At 47.1% G+C, this 20000-nt stretch overlaps 1 protein-coding gene across 14 annotated transcripts in view; it reads left to right on the top strand.

The window, feature by feature from the left end:
• LOC123762011 (protein sickie) overlaps positions 1-20000 on the top strand; it is an 860773-nt gene that overhangs the window by 759317 nt on the left and 81456 nt on the right. For 10 of the 14 annotated variants that reach the window (XM_069335765.1, XM_069335764.1, XM_069335755.1 and 7 more), the window contains 7 exons: positions 1715-1841; positions 2396-2500; positions 2670-3708; positions 3825-3981; positions 4621-4752; positions 6854-7043; positions 11483-11683. In XM_069335765.1, coding sequence (XP_069191866.1) covers positions 1715-1841; positions 2396-2500; positions 2670-3708; positions 3825-3981; positions 4621-4752; positions 6854-7043; positions 11483-11683 — 1951 coding nt within the window. The remainder of the gene's footprint in view (positions 1-1714; positions 1842-2395; positions 2501-2669; positions 3709-3824; positions 3982-4620; positions 4753-6853; positions 7044-11482; positions 11684-20000) is intronic. The other 4 variants (XM_069335759.1, XM_069335758.1, XM_069335760.1 and 1 more) reach the window with 2 other exon arrangements.

The following is a 20000-nucleotide window of genomic DNA, read 5'->3' as shown; positions in this document are numbered from 1 at the left end:
CGAATTACTGACCCCCCCCCCTCCAGGATGCAACCCCACAACAAGCTAGGTGAACAGAAACATTAGGTGAAAGGAATCGTACCCAACTGTTGTGCTTTTGTTAGGTTGCAATTATTTGCATCTGGAGGACGTGAGTGAAGCATTTACAGAGCTGCGATTCGAACAGAGATTATCAGCAAAACATTGTTCGAACGTCATCAGTTGCAAGTCGTGTGTAGAGTGTATACATTCATAAACAAGCTTTTGGTGAGGCTTGTAATCAATTTTGGCCTTTGTTGATGAGTACAGGCTTTATAAAGGCCTTTATTGATGAGTACAGGCTTTATAAAGGCCTTTGTTGATGAGTACAGGCTTTATAAAGGCCTTTATTGATGAGGACAGGCTTTATAATGGCCTTTATTGATGAGTACAGGCTTTATAATGGCCTTTATTGATAAGTACAGGCTTTATAATGGCCTTTATTGATGAGTACAGGCTTTATAATGGCCTTTATTGATGAGGACAGGCTTTATAATGGCCTTTATTGATGAGTACAGGCTTTATAATGGCCTTTATTGATGAGGACAGGCTTTATAATGGCCTTTATTGATAAGTACAGGCTTTATAATGGCCTTTATTGATGAGTACAGGCTTTATAATGGCCTTTATTGATGAGTACAGGCTTTATAATGGCCCTTGTTGACGAGGACAGGCTTTATAAAGATGCGCTGCAACTATGAACTGATCCTGTTTGAACTGTTCGCAAACATTGCTTCGTTCATGTCCTCTGCTCGAATATCGCCTGTAAATATTTCATTCATACACAACAAATGCAAGCAAATTGCCAACAGGATCTAAACATCCAAGTTTAACCTTATACAAAATTTCAACATACATTCCTTCCCCCCCCCCCCCGTCCCACTTGGGCTGGACGGTAGAGCGACGATCTGGCTTCATGCAGGTCGGCGTTCAATCCCCGACCGCCCAAGTGGTTGGACACCATTCCTTCCCTCCGTCCCATCCCAAATCCTTATCCTGATCCCTTCCCAGTGTAATGTCACTTATAGTCGTAATGGCTTGGCACTTTCTCATGCTAATTCCCCCCCCCCCAACCGATTACATAAGGATGCTCAATGCAATTTTAAGAAGCATGGATGCAAGAATGGATTTTGGAACACCATCTTATCTTGAGGTTATTTTGAGATGATTTCGGGGCTTTTTAGTGTCCCCGCGGCCCGGTCCTCGACCAGGCCTCCACCCCCACGAAGCAGCCCGTGACAGCTGACTAACACCCAGATACCTATTTTACTGCTAGGTAACAGGGGGCATAGGGTGAAAGAAACTCTGCCCATTGTTTCTCGCCGGCGCCCGGGATCGAACCCGGGACCACAGGATCACAAGTCCAGCGTGCTGTCCGCTCGGCCGACCGGCTCCCCGGTACCATGGCGTCATTGTGCTGGGCATTCGTTCACCTAACAGTAAATAGGTACCCTGGAACTTTGGCAACAGTTGTGGGGGTTGCATCCTGGGCAAGGTCAGTAGTTTGACCTAGGCTGGTGGAAGGACCTACATACAAACCTAAAGTATATATATTCCCAGCCTGTCTGTCCCCTTCAAAGCGGTTTATAACCTACCGAGTTCTATTTATAACCACCCACCAAAGGCACTATCGCCAATACTTACTGACAGCCGCTCTTCCTTCTCCCCCCCCCCCCCCCGGGCGCGTGTCCCGCAGGTAGCAGCGGTGTGAGCAAGCGGACCAGTAGCAGCAGCGGGTTCAGCTCCGCCAGGTCTGAGAGGTCGGACTCGTCAACCAGTGTGTGCTCCGATGCCAAGCCCCCGCCCCTGCCGCCACACCAGAGGTCAGTCCCTCACTGTGATGGCTCTCATACCTGCAGTCTTGCTTTCTTAGCTGTGTGTGTGTGTGTGTGTGTGTGTGTGTGTGTGTGTGTGTGTGTGTGTGTGTGTGTGTGTGTGTGTGTGTGTGTGTGTGTGTGTGTTGGGGGAGAAAAGTCCTGAAATGTAGCGAAGACATTCTTGGGCACGCTTTGCTTTATCACATTTAAGTATCTTGCTTAACAGTAAGAATTTGTTAAGTTCTGGTGTCGGGGAGTGTGTGTGTGTATGATTGTCTGAGGGGAGTCATATACTCGTATCAGTTTTGTTGTATTGTACTCGCACTAATGTATTGTTTATGCTTATGATTATAATTACCAACATTGTATGTATGTATGTATGTGTATATGTATATATATATACATCTATATGTATTCACGCTTTATGTATATACGCACACAATAGAGTTCACCCTCTTCCCCCCCTCAACATGTATGTCTTGATGGCTTCGTGTTGCACCCATTACTGACGCGTGTGTGTGGGTGTGTTTTGCACTAACGCGCCTCTCGACGCACCACAGCCTGCCAGTGAGTACCAGCAGCAGCAGCAGCGACCAGACCAATATCGAGGGCCAGCCCGTGAGCGCCCCGCCTGCAGCCAAACCTCAGGGACTTCGTGGTATCAGGTACACCCTTTTCCCGCCCCTTCCTCACCTCCCCTGTTGTGTTGGATGACAGAGTCGTCGGCTGGTGGATGATAATATTCCCGCATGTTTGGGATTTGCTTGATGCTGAGGGATTACTTTCCATTTGTGTTGGGGTGGAGTTGTGAGTTCTGGTTTCCCATTTCCCCAGGTCAAAGTTTTCCAAGTCTAGCGGGAAGGAGGGTAAGGAGTCGCCGAAGTCGTCGCGGAAAGAGAAGGAGAGGGAGGAGTCGCGAGGGTCACCGCGAGGTGGTCACAAGGCCCACCGCGACCCCCGCGCCGAGCGTGGCGATAGTCGCGAGAGGGGCGGCAGCCGGGAGGAACGCGCGGGCAAGAAAAGCGAGAAGCTCACCTTGGAGCTGGATGGCGGGTTCCGCTCACGGGCACAACACGTCCCACCCCAACCTGACCAGGTTAGAGAGTCGCGGGTTGCGGCGCAGGGCCCGCGACCCGAGACCACAGGTCAGATTGCTGACCCCCAACAACCCCCGGCACTCCCACCTAAAGAGAACATCCACAGGGACCACTCGGCCTTCATGCAGTCAGACCCACATATGGCAGCCATGCAGCAGCAACAACATTATCAACAGCATCATCAAAGTCAGCAACAGTCAGTAGAGCATGGGCTAGCATCTACACCAGGTAGCCCCTTACTCCCAGGTACTCCTGGCACCGGTATCCCTAAGCCCACGGCACACGTGAAAGGCCAAACAAAAGCGGTGCCTCCAGAACGACCGGTTCCGGCTTCTCCCACGGCCTCGCCCAACGTAAACATTCCCCATCAAACGAAGGACTACAATAAGATGGTTCGTCACACGTCGGGCGGTGTTTCCGCGCCCAAAGTGGCAAGCGCAGGCGGTGGCGCCCCGCGGCCGGCGGTGGGCGCACCGGCAAACACAGACAGCAACGCTGCGCAAGAATGCCGGGATCCCAAGGGGTCCTTACCGCGCCAGAAGCAGCTGGGCCGACGAGAAGATTGTGGGACAGGCATCAGTGTTGCCCTAGTGAGCCCGATGCCCAACCCCCGCGAGAAGGACCTAGTGACCCCGTCCGAGTCTGGCTCCAATATCAGTGAATCTTCACAGAGCAACAGCGGCCACAGCAACTCGTCAGGCAACTCTTCTGTAATATATAAACCTACAAGCTCCGAGGACGGCAGTGTCAGTGACTTCAAGACTCACATCAGAAAGGTAAACATTTTTCTCATTGCAGTCAGAAAGTCGGATATAAACGTCTCTTATCGAACAGTTGCTGCAATGTAGGGAGTGTATGAACCACACTTACACTTTTGCATTATCTTCCACAGGTGGAAGAGAAGCATGAAGGGGAAGAGGGAGACGAAGTGATATTGAACATCAAGCCAATGCAGCCTCTGGTGCGCGCCTCGCAGTATGGCTACATGAGAGGACTTGGCCTCCACCAGGCCCGCACTGTCCCGCCTTCCCTACATGTCTCCAGGCTAGGTAGTCCCACACACTCCTCTCTCTCCTGTCTTGCTTGAGGAACAATTACATACACGTTTTTGTACATATTCTAACCTTTTCTCGTTTCTTACCTATCATCTTCGTCCTCCTCATTCTCTTCCATTCATCCAGTAATTTCTCTCTCTTTCCTTATATTGTCTATCTCTTCCACCCACTATCCATTACACGACCTGATAATGGTCCTGGACGGACCGAAACGTTGTCGTTTCTTCAATTTCTGATGTGTGATTTGGACATCATAATTTGTTCAGAGTTTAATTATTTTATTGTAGACCACCGTACCCACCGTGTGGGAAGAGGTAGAAATGTTAGTCTCAGTGGCGCTCACAAACTGAACCCCCAATATTATTTGACTTAAACGAGTTATATTTGTACCAGACTTATTGAAAAAGTTAAATTTCCTAAACTGTTTTCAAGTTAAATGGTTAGTAGTCTAACTACGGTACTGTAGTAAAGGTTAGTGAATGGTTATATTGAGTATAAATTCACTTTAGGATGACCTAGTAACTTTACATTTTTATTTAGATATCTATCTTTCATTTAACTGTAGGATAAAAAAATACCGCATAATTAACTTTGTGAATCGTATGATTCAACCCATCTCGATTGGTTCCACAGCGCTACAAGACAATGCCAACACGGTGCCACAGAAGGGTATGCGTCTCGGGCCTCATCTCAAACGGCCGCCAGGATCTAACCAAGTCATTGACGCGGATTATAGCGACCTGGAGAGTGTTGAACTGGCGAACGGTAAGTCTTTTGCATGGTTCCATTTGTCGGGGCTGGCGCCGTTTTCCCTGGTGGACTTAATCCGTTTTCTTTTATTCCCATTATTTTGTTCGTGTCACTTGCTTCTTTTAAAATTCTTAACTATTATTATTCCTCTTTATTTCCACTATATCTATTTTTATTTCTTATTATCTTTCCTTTCCCAACCCAATCTCTCTGTATTAACCTCCCTAATTCATTCTCTCTGTATTAACATCCCTAATTCATTCTCTCTGTATTAACCTCCCTAACTCATCCTCTCTGTATTCACCTCCCTAACTCATCCCCTCTGTATTCACCTCCCTAACTCATCCTCTCTGTATTCACCTCCCTAACTCATCCCCTCTGTATTCACCTCCCTAACTCATCCTCTCTGTATTCACCTCCCTAACTCATCCTCTCTGTATTCACCTCCCTAACTCATCCTCTCTGTATTCACCTCCCTAACTCATCCTCTCTGTATTCACCTCCCTAACTCATCCTCTCTGTATTCACCTCCCTAACTCATCCTCTCTGTATTCACCTCCCTAACTCATCCTCTCTGTATTCACCTCCCTAACTCATCCTCTCTGTATTCACCTCCCTAACTCATCCTCTCTGTATTCACCTCCCTAACTCATCCTCTCTGTATTCACCTCCCTAACTCATCCTCTCTGTATTCACCTCCCTAACTCATCCTCTCTGTATTCACCTCCCTAACTCATCCTCTCTGTATTCACCTCCCTAACTCATCCTCTCTGTATTCACCTTCCTAACTCATCCTCTCTGTATTCACCTCCCTAACTCATCCTCTCTGTATTCACCTCCCTAACTCATCCTCTCTGTATTCACCTCCCTAACTCATCCTCTCTGTATTCACCTTCCTAACTCATCCTCTCTGTATTCACCTTCCTAACTCATCCTCTCTGTATTCACCTCCCTAACTCATCCTCTCTGTATTCACCTCCCTAACTCATCCTCTCTGTATTCACCTCCCTAACTCATCCTCTCTGTATTCACCTCCCTAACTCATCCTCTCTGTATTCACCTTCCTAACTCATCCTCTCTGTATTCACCTTCCTAACTCATCCTCTCTGTATTCACCTCCCTAACTCATCCTCTCTGTATTCACCTTCCTAACTCATCCTCTCTGTATTCACCTCCCTAACTCATCCTCTCTGTATTCACCTCCCTAACTCATCCTCTCTGTATTCACCTCCCTAACTCATCCTCTCTGTATTCACCTTCCTAACTCATCCTCTCTGTATTCACCTCCCTAACTCATCCTCTGTCCGTACCTTTCCCTTCCCAGCCCATCCTCACCACTTGCATAAACTTCATGATTAATAACTACAGCACCTCAGTACATAGTTATGTGCACTACATCAAAGGAAAGTTAAGTTAGAGCGGCACCTTTGTGCCTAGACGGTTGCTGCACCTGTGTGACGGCTCAGAGCTGAGGGCGAGGCATCCCAGAGAAGCCAACCTTTAGTGTATACATGCATTACGGGAGGAATTCAGGTATACATGCATTACGGGAGGAATTCAGGTATACATGCATTACGGGAGGAATTCAGGTATACATGCATTACGGGAGGAATTCAGGTATACATGCATTACGGGAGGAATTCAGGTATACATGCATTACGGGAGGAATTCAGGTATACATGCATTACGGGAGGAATTCAGGGATACATGCAGGTGTTAAAGAGTGAAATTCCATATTTTTTTGTTTTGTATGCATATGTAATTTTTTTTTTCACTGGCAAATTATTGATTAAAGGATAAGGAAAATTATTGAATCATCTGGTTTTAATAGATTAGGTTCAAAATGTACCCGGTTAATGTATTTGATATGGTTATGTATTATATGACCATTCCATTGTAACTTGCTTAGCTAAATGAATTGTAGGGTTTAGTCCCTGAGCCCATTATGTGCCTCTGTAACCCTTTCCACTACCGCCCACAAGATGGGTATGGGGTGCATAATAAATGAACTAAACTAAAACTAACTATTCCATTCACTTGGGTTCTAGGTTATGTATTTTTGTTGTTAACGTGCGTTCTCTCTCTCCTCTCCCCGGGTCACGCGTCGGCGTCGCAGGCTACATGTCGGACGGAGACGTGCTGCGTAATGTGGGCTACAAGTGTGGCAACTCGTCGGACCTGGACGGGTACCTGAGCGAGGGCGGCGCCTCCCTCTACGCCCACCGCCTCAACCAGCGCTTCAAGGAGGGCATGCGGCAGGTGCATGAAAGCATGAACAAAGTGCAGCACTTCATCCAGGACGACAGGTAAGCGAAGCTCTTACGCATAACCAACTTGAATTACGGGCTATTCATGCCCGTGCCACCTCTTGGGTGGCTTAATCTTTATCATTTAATCATCACCAACTTGAAGGTCTTGGGGGTGTACGTCCAGGAAGGGGGGAGGGTACTCCTCGCCGTGTTATATTTGCGGGGGGATGAGCTCTGGCTCTTGGATCCCGCCTTTCACCCGTGAATAGTTTGCCACTTCTTTAGACTCCCGCCTCTTCACTTCTCTGTGAAGTTCAAGTGCTCGAGTTTAGGGAAACTAGGAATCAAAACTTGTAAAATCATTAACAAGCTTTACTGGAAAATATCGCAGCAAATAACGAAACGTTGAAAAATGTTATTTACAACTTGTTGATTAAAGTATTGACCTTCAAGAGTACCTGGCGGAGCGGCCTATCAGCTGATATTCAATAACATTGATGTTATAACGTATGATCATTTGGCTTCATGCTTAGTGATGCTGGTAATTTATTTTTCTAGTCTTCTTTTAGTAATTTTGTTATTTTATGTACAGTAAAGGGTAAATTTTGACAAATTCTACCGGACTTGGATTAATGATAAGGAATACCCGCAGTGCATTGATAGTATGTAAACTTTAGCATGGGCGCTATTTATATAAATTTATTTCGAGTAGGTTGAGTGGTACTCTTCAGCTCAGTGAATGTGTGTGGATTTATATCATCTTAGTCAGTGTCTTAATTCTATAAACTATGACGGCTTGCGACTTGTCAGTTCTGAAGCCTCATACACGGAAAGGCTGAGGAGGATAGGAATGACATCTTTAACAAGACAAGGATTTCTCATTCACACTTTTAAAGAACTCAAGCGTCCTGATTAAGATTAATCCCTGACTAGCGCTATAAGAAATGCGACGCAATTAGGCCTACAATTCAAAATACAGTTTACAAAACACATGGGGGGGGGGGGGAATGTCAACAAACAAGCACCTTTCAATCCACGCTATGGCCACTAGAAATAGTAGCCATACAGCTAACACGAGTTAAAAACAAAAAATGAACCACAGAAAGGGCTTTGCTGAGACCGAGACCGGCGCCTTTGCTCGGGCCGGTCCAAGCAACAGCCTAGTGGACCAAACTCACAAGTCAAGCCTGGCCTCGGGCCGGGCCTGGGGAGTAAAAAAAACTCGTCAAGCCTGGCCTCGGCCCGGGCTTGGGGAGTAGAAGAACTCCCAGAACCCCCATCGACCAGGTAATCAACCAGGAGAGGCTTGCAATAGTCCCTGCATAAGTTTACATTTTCTTTGTTGACGAGGTTGTGCTCGTGAGAGAAAACGTACACCTAACTATTGATTTGGGTGTGGGCCCGCTACGACACCCGTGACTCATGGCTTCACAGTTTATATCTGATTTCTTTTTTAGCAGTGCGGGCTTTTGTTTTCTTGCCCACCACATGGCTTGAAAGTGTACACATAAGTAGATATATATAATAAACACCTGTCAGAATATTTCAATACGAATGTTTACGTTGGTAACCCCCCCCCCACGTGATAGTGAGTAATGGTTTAAATATCAAATTAGTCAATTACTATTAATTAATATATTACAAGAGGGAAAACCCCCAACGATAATCTTTTGCTACTTATAATATCCAAAGTAGATCTTCCAAAAAGAAACGACGAATTAAGAAAAAGTATTCCGGGTAAGTTTGAAAAATTGATTTCCTAGCCTGGCCCGTAGCTTTGTGCAGACGGGAGAGGTGCATTAGGCTACAGTCTGACTGACCCCCTTCGCTAGACAGTCGCCTGTCAGTCTCAAGGTTTTCCTCTGTTGAAAACACTCAAACAGGATAAGAAAAAGGTGGGACACTGCCCCCCCCCACACACACAACACCTAGCTACGAATGCTGCGTTATCCCTAGAGCGTACTCGTCTGTATGGGCGAGTTCCCAAGTACCCCGGTACTATGCCTAGCACCCCGGTACTATCCCTGCTCTCCTAGCACCCCGGTACTATCCTAGTTCTCCTAGCACCCCGGTACTATCCTAGTTCTCCTAGCACCCCGGTACTATCCTAGTTCTCCTAGCACCCCGGTACTATCCTAGTTCTCCTAGCACCCCGGTACTATCCTAGTTCTCCTAGCACCCCGGTACTATCCTAGTTCTCCTAGCACCCCGGTACTATCCCAGTTCTCCTAGCACCCTGGTACTATCCCAGTTCTCCTAGCACCCTGGTACTATCCCAGTTCTCCTAGCACCCTGGTACTATCCCAGTTCTCCTAGCACCTGGGTACTATCCCAGTTCTCCTAGCACCCCGGTACTATCCCAGTTCTCCTAGCACCCCGGTACTATCCCAGTTCTCCCAGCACCCCCAGGAGGCCTGGTCGACGACCGGGCCGCGGGGACGCTAAGCCCCGGAAGCACCTCAAGGTAACCCCAGTTCTCCTAGCACCCCGGTACTATCCCTGTTCTCCTAGCACCCCGGTACTATCCCTGTTCTCCTAGCACCCCGGTACTATCCCAGTTCTCCTAGCACCCGGGTACTATCCCAGTTCTAGCACCCGGGTACTATCCCAGTTCTAGCACCCGGGTACTATCCCAGTTCTAGCACCCGGGTACTATCCCAGTTCTCCTAGCACCCCGGTACTATCCCAGTTCTCCCAGCACCCCAGTTCTCCTTGCACCCCGGTACTATCCCAGTTCTCCCAGCACCCCAGTTCTCCTTGCACCCCGGTACTATCCCAGTTCTCCTAGCACCCCGGTACTATCCCAGTTCTCCCAGCACCCCAGTTCTCCTTGCACCCCGGTACTATCCCAGTTCTCCTAGCACCCCAGTACTATCCCAGTTCTCCTAGCACCCCAGTACTACCCCAGCTCTCCTAGCACCCCAGTACTACCCCAGCTCTCCTAGCACCCCAGTACTACCCCAGCTCTCCTAGCACCCCGGTACTACCCCAGCTCTCCTAGCACCCCGGTACTACCCCAGCTCTCCTAGCACCCCGGTACTACCCCAGCTCCCCCCGTAGCACCCCGGTACTACCCCAGCTCCCCCCGTAGCACCCCAGTACTACCCCAGCTCCCCCCGTAGCACCCCAGTACTACCCCAGCTCTCCTAGCACCCCGGTACTACCCCAGCTCTCCTAGCACCCCAGTACTACCCCAGCTCCCCCCGTAGCACCCCAGTACTACCCCAGCTCTCCTAGCACCCCGGTACTACCCCAGCTCTCCTAGCACCCCAGTACTACCCCAGCTCTCCTAGCACCCCGGTACTACCCCCAGCTCCCCTAGCACCCCAGTACTACCCCCAGCTCCCCCCGTAGCACTGCAGTATTACATTAATTTGTACAAGTGACCTGTGACGAGTTCGGAGACCCAAAATATGCGTCAGTATAGAGTCGTAACTCCGCCTCTCAGCACGTTACGTGGGTAACTTCCACAGCAAGTTACACGTGGGTAACTTCCACGGCAAGTTACACGTGGGTAACTTCCACGGCAAGTTACACGTGGGTAACTTCCACAGCAAGTTACACGTGGGTAACTTCCACAGCAAGTTACACGTGGGTAACTTCCACAGCAAGTTACACGTGGGTAACTTCCACAGCAAGTTACACGTGAGTAACTTCCATGACAAGTTACACGTGGGTAACTTCCACGGCAAGTTACACGTGGGTAACTTCCACGGCAAGTTACATGTGGGTAACTTCCACGGCAAGTTACACGTGGGTAACTTCCACAGCAAGTTACACGTGGGTAACTTCCACAGCAAGTTACACGTGGGTAACTTCCACAGCAAGTTACACGTGGGTAACTTCCACAGCAAGTTACACGTGGGTAACTTCCACAGCAAGTTACACGTGGGTAACTTCCACAGCAAGTTACACGTGGGTAACTTCCACAGCAAGTTACACGTGGGTAACTTCCACAGCAAGTTACACGTGGGTAACTTCCACAGCAAGTTACACGTGGGTAACTTCCACAGCAAGTTACACGTGGGTAACTTCCACAGCAAGTTACACGTGGGTAAATAGAGCACAACAAGGAACTCATTATTTGCCAGCAAGAACGGCCAGACAGGAATCAGCAATGCCGGAGCTTAATGTCCACATTTTCAAGTCACTGGAGTTTATGCTTGCAAACTGCGAGTGTTTGTGGTGGTGTCTGGTCTGGTCTGCCTCCTCCAGTGAGCAGTTGCGTGGGTGAAGAGCCTCCTCATTGTTGAGTGTTTTACTTAGTGTAAATAAAGAAAAACATGTTTCTTTTTGCTTTGCACTTTCACGGGTATTAATTTGTATGTGTTTAACTAGTGGATGGGGTGTTTTCTATCACTATCCTTCGCTTGTGTTCAGTTGTATGAATGTTCAAACGACTTCAGCAGCAATGGGTAGCCTGCTTAGCTTTTGTGCACTTTCAATTTCTTTTCTTTGTATTATACTTTCACTCTTCCCACTTTCTGCGATAAAAGCAGAAGCAATGGAACAGAAAACGAGCTGGAAGTCTCCTCAGTCTCTCCTTCCACCACTTCGTCAGAGCCTAGGCACTTTGACGAAGACGACTATTTAGACGGAGACGTGAACGACAAAGATGGAGATGAAGTGGAGGAAGACATATTTAGCGACGAGAACAAGCTGCCAGTGACTCCTACAGAGAAGAGAGGCAGAAGGCGGTGAGTGTTGGAGGCAGTAGCGTGTGTGTGGAGCCCCTACCTAGTCCAGCACGTGTGTGGAGCCTCTACCTAGTCCAGCACGTGTGTGGGGGCCTACCTCACCCAGCACGTGTGTGTGGAGCCCCTACCTAGCCCAGCACGTGTGTGGGGGCCTACCTCACCCAGCACGTGTGTGCGCGGGCGTGTGTGTGTGGGTGTATTTGCTAACTCACTCCGGCTACTTTGCCATTCTGACATAGATCTTAGATTTGCATATTTAGACGCTTGCTATGGTCGACGATAGTATGCCTTGGTATCGAAATGGCGCTTCCTGACCAGATGGGAAAGTGGACGCTTTGAGCAACTACAGCATATGCCCGTGAAGAGCTTGCGAGGCTTTTAGAATGACGTATGACAGCCCAGAATCACGCTGTTGTAGAGAGAGAGAGAGAGAGAGAGAGAGAGAGAGAGAGAGAGAGAGAGAGAGAGAGAGAGAGAGAGAGAGAGAGAGAGAGAGAGAGAGAGAGAGAGAGACTACGCAAGAACCGAGCAGTTTGCAGTTGTCTTGCGTTTTAATCATCTTCTAGGGATATAATAATTATATATAATATATATACTAGTATTATAATGTCGTACCTAATCGTCAGAACCCATACTACTTGGCCTAGTATGCAAGTCCCGATTTGCCTAAAAGGTAGAGTGATTTTCGTTATTTTCACATTTGTTTCCAAATTGGTTTGTTCCAATTAATATTATTATTTTATATTAACATAATTGACTAATTTAGTTATGATAGGTTTGATAAAATTTCCTGTTAGTTTTAATTAAAAAAAAATCAAATACATGAAAAGCTTTATCATTCCACAAGAAAACAAAAATGAAAAATATAATAATTCAGGAAAATTCGGTTTGTTAGGCAACTTGGCCTTTTAGGTACAACATATATATACTGTATTAGATAAATTGTATTACCCTTTGTTTGCCTCTAGCCTAGACACTTGCCTGTAGCAGCTTGCCTTCTAAACCTAGCTAGCATGTATGCCGATTTGCGATTGACTTGCCCATGACGTGTTAGGAACGTGTCGGGGTGGTTTCAAAGGTATTAACTGCATGGTTTGACGTGTTAGGAACGTGTCGGGGTGGTTTCAAAGGTATTAACTGCATGGTTTGACGTGTTAGGAACGTGTCGGGGGGTTTCAAAGGTATTAACTGCATGGTTTGATGTGTTAGGAACGTGTCGGGGGGGTTTCAAAGGTATTAACTGCATGGTTTGACGTGTTAGGAACGTGTCGGGGGTTTCAAAGGTATTAACTGCATGGTTTGAAGTGTCTAACACGGCCCCGACGTCGCCGATCAATCAACCCCAGCGACCTCCTGACGCCATGACGCATTTTGACGTATGTGCTTTACCTAAGGCCGACAACGGTCGTACCAGAAAATAGTCGCGGCTCGCGAAATTGACAAACTTTACCGTGTACTTCAGCCACGTTATTGTGACTCATCGCCTGCAAACTTTACCGTTTTCTGTTTTGAGTTCTCTGGTAGGTTCCTCCTCTTGGTACGACAGTTTCCTGACGTTGGGAACGATAGTGAGAACGGCCTGCGACGATAACCCTAACGGAAAACTGATAATAGCTACTGTTAACAGTCCCATGGTTTAATATTTTTATATAATTTTTCGGTTGGACTAATATAATTAGATTTTTTCTTTTGTGTAAGTTTTAAAAAAGTTTTTTTGGTGTTTTATTTTGGGTTTTTGGTGCTGGTTTGTGGGTTGGACATGTATATGAGATTGATGATGAAGATTAAGCCACCCAAAAGGTGGCACGGGCATGAATAGCCCGTAAGTGGTGGCCCTTTGGAGCCATTACCAGTATCATTAGCTGATACTGGAGATCTGTGGAGGTGGACTGTACGAGGAATTCATGTATATGAGTGGGATTGGGTGGTTATAAATAGGAGCTGCCTCGTATGGGCCAATAGGCCTTCTGCAGTTACCTTTGTTCTTATGTTCTTATGTTACGTTCAAAGCCAGGAAGCAACAGAAGGCAAGCAGATGAAGTCAGTGAAGTCACACACCTCACAGTATATATATATACACGCACAAACTAACATTGACATTATTAAATCAGATTAGAACTCATTAGATTAGGCTAGGCTGGGTTTGTTTAATGGAGGGAGAGGGGGAGGGGCTGGAGGACATACCCTGTGACTGTTTTTGAAGTGTACTGGAGTGTGGGAGAGGGGGGTGGGTGTACTGGAAGGCCCTAGGTAGTGTGGTGGGTGTACTGGAAGGCCCTAGGTAGTGTGGTGGGTGTACTGGAAGGCCCTAGGTAGTGTGGTGGGTGTACTGGAAGGCCCTAGGTAGTGTGGTGGGTGTACTGGAAGGCCCTAGATAGTGGGGTGGGTGTACTGGAAGGCCCTAGGTAGTGTGGTGGGTGTTCTGGGGTATTGGAAGGGGAGGGAGGATGTTGACCAGACCACACACTAGAAGGTGAAGGGACGACGACGTTTCGGTCCGTCCTGGACCATTCTCAAGTCGATTGTCTCTTCAATCGTCCCTTCACCTTCTAGTGTGTGGTCTGGTCAACATACTTTAGCCACGTTATTGTGACTCATCGCCTGCATATGAGGGAGGGTGTACTGGCAGGCCCTAGGTAGTGTGGTGGGTGTACTGGGGTCACACCGTCTGGTCTCTGACGTGGCCAGCTGGAAGGAGATGGGGTGTTAGGGGGGATTCCCCACGTCTCATACACCTACGATGACTTTACACAACAAGTGGGGGGGGGAGGGTGTAGAAATAGCCTAAGCTACTCTATCCCTTTGAGATGTAATGTATCAATAAACGTACTTGAACAAACGAAATTGACTACAATTATCCAACACCACCCCAACCCACCCTGTGTGTGTGTGTGTGTTTATTTACTATTTGTGCCTGCAGAATCGAGCTGTTAGCTCTTGGACCCCGCCTTTGTAACCGTCGGTACCGTAATGTACCGACTCCCACACCTATTTTTCTTCGTTCATATCCTACTACATATTCCTCACAGGCCCTCACACACACGTCTGTGTGTGTTAGATACACTATCTATTATTAGATAGTCCCAGTACGCTATCTATTATTGGTTAGATGTAACAGTGCATCTTGACAGTGCAATACGGTTACCATGTAACAATCTTGCTATGGGGCGTGGGGGTTGCCCCCTGTATTAACATATAGCAGGCCTCCACCAGTCTCAGGAGACTATGGAGATGCGCTCTGGTTGTCAGTCTGGAGTGGCCTCTCCAGGGCGCAAAGTCACGGTAGGTTGATACGGGGGAGAAGCTGTCACCCATGCAGCAGGTGCCACCCCACCCCCTTCTCCACGGCACCGAAAGTCTCCAATGGATAGACAAACGCCAATACGACTGATTCCAGCGCCGTCGCAGGAACTGTCAGAACGAGGTTGAAGGCAACAACGAACTGCCCTACGGGGGGGGGGGGCTCCAGCACCGGAGTTTACCTCGGAGTTTGTAAAAGAAGGCACAAGGGTAACATACACACTTGTGAGATTCATGCATACAATTAATTAACCCCGAGTAGGAGGTAGTTTGCGGAAGGTGTAAGATTGGCTGTTAACAATATCTACTCACGTGGGTTACCCCTTCACCCCCTCCCCCCCATTCCCCACATCCACCTTCGAATCCCATCTCCCCTACCTCCACAACCCCCCATCCCTCCACCTTTCCTTAAACGTCCCCATCTCCCTCCCTCTCGCCTCCACTCCACACCTCCACCTTTACTCTACCAGTTTACCTGCCTTGCGTATTGATTGGACGGTGTGTAAGTTGCGTCGTCTGTGTTAATGTCGCCCGCGTAGTTTCGTGTTTTTTTTTTTTTGGCCTTTGTGAATTGCGTCGTATCATGCGTGTGGGGTAGTCGTACGTGTAAACAGATTCATGTATCGTGGCGGGGATAAACTCTGTGTTCTGTGGTGTATTTTATGTGTTTGCTGTGTAGAGCAGAGTTTTGTGTAGGTAGTTTGTCTTGTGTGCGTGTTTTTTTTTGTTTAGTGTTGATGCGTGCGCGTCACGATGGCGAGGCTACAGCCGGGTGACGTACACGAATGCACGAGCGCACGCACGGACACAATTATTTTTCCCTGCCTAATCTTGGCCTAAATACCAAAAACTGTCCAACTTTTGGACACCTAACGCCATGACGATGTTAGTTTGGTGTACATTTCCAGTGAATGTAGGCCGCCGCAACGGAACGAGGCGATTCTCCCTCCCGTCCCTCTTAGGTACACGTAATGAATTTGATCGCCGATTGATTGATTGATGATTGATTGATAAAGATTAAGCCACCCAAAAGGTGGCACGGGCATGAATAGCCCGTAAGTGGTGGCCCTTTTGAGCCATTACCAGTATCAAGAGCTGATACTGGAGACCTGTGGAGGTGCGACTGCACCCTGCGTGACGGGAGATGTCTCCCGGTCGAATTTGATCGCCCCTGTCTGTCTGTCATCTCTCCTCCTCCCCGTTTCCCCTCACCTATCCTATAGGGCCTCGATTGAGGGGGTGGGCGGGGGGATAGGGGAGAGTGGGAATTGAAGAGAGCCTCATCCATCTCTCAGCATGCGGGCATGTTTGAGGTCTTAACTAGGAAAGTGAATGACGGCCATAGGGTCAAGGTGTTGGGAACATGGCATAGAGTATCGAGGACTCTTCAATGCTGACGAACCCACTCCCATACCACCACCTGTTGTTATAGATTCAACTACTCGGAACAAGTTCCAAGTAGAACTATGGAACTATAGAACGGGCTATGGTGAGTCCGTAGTGGATTTACCTGGCACAGGAGCGGTGCTGTCTCCAACCACCACCACCTCTTCCCCCTCAATGAAGGGGGATTGATTGATTGATGAAGATTAAGCCACTCAAAAGGTGGCACGGGCATGAATAGCCCGTAAGTGGTGGCCCTTTTGAGCCATTACCAGTATCAATAGCTGATACTGGAGATCTGTGAAGGTGCGACTGCACCCTGCGTGACGGGAGATATCTCCCGTCAATGAAGGGGAAGAGGGGGAACAGAGTTGAAGGGCCAGCCTCCTTACGTAAGGGGAAGAGGGGGAACAGAGTTGAAGGGCCAGCCTCCTCACGTAGGTGAGACGTGGGCAATCCCCCCACCCCCATCTTCCTCCTGAAGGGCCCATCATCATAATTTAATGGTGCGAAAAGTGAGCATGGAGTAGGGGGAGGGTAAGAGATGTTAATATTTCTGCCACAGTTTTTATCGATGGAGATCTTCGATAATAATAACTATGTAACATTTAATTATACACAGATATAAATCATTCATTAAAACAGTAAAATTTGTTTATTGTGTCGCTCAACATACAGTCCTCTTACCGGCATTCCTCTTCCTTCCTCTTCCTTACATAAGACACTGGAATACAAACCAAAGATTCCTCATCATTTCTCGCTGACATCAAAATAAGTATGCAAATTTCCTAGGGAACTAGGGAAGGGAACTATCAGGGAGAAAGCACCAAGCCATTGCGACTATATAGCACTGGGAAGGGGTCAGGATAAGGATTTGGGACGGGGGGGGGGGGGGGGAAGATATGGTGCCCAACCACTTGGACGGTCGGGGATTGAACGCCGACCTGCAGAGGCGAGACCGATGCTCTACCCAAAATGGTCCCAAATAATTCGTCTGATATTAACAAACCTTCAAATGGACCACAAAAAAAGTAATATATCGTTCAGCGGTGACAAATTCCAATTCACTACCGGAAAAAAACCGGAAACTTTTAATAAGAGTACAGGATAAAAGTTTGTTCTCATAGACAGAAGCGAGCAAGTTGGAGACTGGAGTAATGATGTCAGAAGACATCATGGACATCGTTACATCATCATAGACATCGTTGAAGTGAGCGCAACATAGCAGTCGGCGGGAGAATGATGATGAACTGGATAATGAGAACATTCACAACACGACGAGTCTCAATGACGTACCTTGTGGTTACTTGGGGATGGTTTCGGGGCTCAACGTCCCCGCGGCCCGGTTCCTCGACCAGGCCCCCTGGGGTAAGCCCCTAACGTGGCTAAAGTCGTGTAATTACCCGACTTGATAATGGTTTTAATACACATATATATTGGGTCTTTCCTTCACCTTTATGAATATAGCCGCAATCACGAAGGTAAGCTAGTTACATGGGCCAGGCGGCGGGAGTAAAAACCATTCTTTGAAACCATCAACGATACATAGACCAAACATCACAGTACCCATTTATGCAGCGCCAGTATGTATATATTATCAATATATATATATATATAAAGTTATATATATATATATACATATATATATATATATATATATATATATATATATATATATATATATATATATATATATATATATGGGGGGTACCACCTCTGGTTGCGTTTGTAGGGACCCTCGGCCTTGAAGAAAATAATATATTTGTCAAGATGTAAACACCTCTGGGAAAACTTGGAGAAACTTGGGAAAACTTGGGAAAGCTTGGGAAAGCTTGGGAAACCTTGGGAAAACTTGCCACTTGCACCACGGGCTTTGCTAGTTACCTTTGTCCCAGGTAGACAAACTACACATGCGAAAATGATTTTTTTTTTTTATTGACGAATTAGTAATTAGTATTTAATGGGATTCGATATTTATTATTTGATCCAATTATCACGAGGCTTTCATTCACGTTGATGATGAATATATAATTGCAATAATGCACGTGGTTATGAACGCATGTCGTCTGAGAGAGAGAGAGAGAGAGAGAGAGAGAGAGAGAGAGAGAGAGAGAGAGAGAGAGAGAGAGAGAGAGAGAGACCATGGTAGGTCCAAATTCCACCTTGTGTAAACATCAGGACGTTAGTAGTAGTGTTGGTGGGTGGGGAAGCCAGCCCGGTGACAAGTACCTTACATATTGGATTGTGTGCTCCGGGAAGCAAGAGGCCAGGTTAAAGGTCCGTGCCATCCACCGCTTGGTCGGTCAGGATTATGGTAAGCCGAGGGTGAGCGGTCGACAAGCTCAGGTTATCGCTGGCTTCTCCACCTTCCTTGCTACACTCTCTTGTCAACTCTGCACTATTTGTTATATATGAATGTATTGTTGAAAGAAGGCCTGTCAGCTGAGTGGACAGCGCTCGGGGTTCGTAGGCCTAAGATTCCGGGTTCGAAGGCCTAAGATTCCGGGTTCGATCCCCGGTGGAAGCGGAAATAAATGGGCAGAGTTTCTTTCACCCTAATGCTCTGTTCAGCTAGTAGTAAATAGTACCTGGGAGTTAGACAGCTGCTACGAGCTGCTTCCTGTGAGGTGTGTAATAAAAAGGAAGCCTGGTCGAGGACCGGGCCGCGGGGACGCTAAGCCCCGAAATCATCTTAAGATAACCTCAAGAAGAATTCGGTAGTACTCTTGTGTTAAAATCAGATACTTAAATAATTTTTTTTTTAAATTTCCCAGTTATAGTTAGTGATTAAAACAAAAATTATTTATCAACTTCATTTTCCTGTGTTCGACCAATTCAAGATGGCGATAACAAAATAACATTCAGCTATAATGTAGGCTAATTGGTGCAGTGGAACTGATATCATGGTAGGAAAAGTTCAAAGCGGTCATTATTGCCTTTTGCTCTCAAGCGACTGTTACAGCAGGTCCCTATTCTGGCGAGGTTACCTTAAAATAGTTCTAAACTGGCCTTTAGTTTCTTTGACGCCAACACATACACACACACACATGATTCCTGAGCCCAGTAGGCTCAGGAATCTGTACACCAGTTGATTGACGGTTGAGAGGCGGGACCAAGAGTCACAAATAGGTGAATACAAATAGGTGAGTACACACACACACACACACACACACACACACACACACACACACACACACACACACACACACACACACACACACAGCCGCAAATATTTACAAACACATTATCGCGCGTCTTTTCACGAATACACATTCATCTGCACGTTCACAAATCGAAATTCACCTAGTTCATTTTATTTTCGTATCCTCATACCATCCTAGATCGATAAAAGCTTGTTCCATCACGCTTACCTATTCTAGGCTATTTAAGCAGTTACCAGTAAACACTAGCACTCTAGTGCTAGTCTAGGAAAAGCCTAGCACTCCAAATCTATAAGATGTACACCGCTACAAAGACTTCATTTCGCACTACTGCTGTGAGTAGGGTCATACCCCCGGGTCTTGACAGCAAATGTTAAATACACAAGAGGATTTTAAGTACACATTTCCCTGTTGCATTGTCGGGAAACGCGCGATAGTGTGGCCTCTGTTGGAATGTTGTAGAATTCATATTT

The sequence above is a fragment of the Procambarus clarkii genome, chromosome 34, assembly GCF_040958095.1.
Source record: "Procambarus clarkii isolate CNS0578487 chromosome 34, FALCON_Pclarkii_2.0, whole genome shotgun sequence".
In the NCBI taxonomy this organism is placed as follows: Eukaryota; Metazoa; Arthropoda; class Malacostraca; order Decapoda; family Cambaridae; genus Procambarus; species Procambarus clarkii.
The sequence above is the reverse complement of the archived record's forward strand: the minus strand, read 5'-3'. Positions and strand labels throughout refer to the sequence as shown.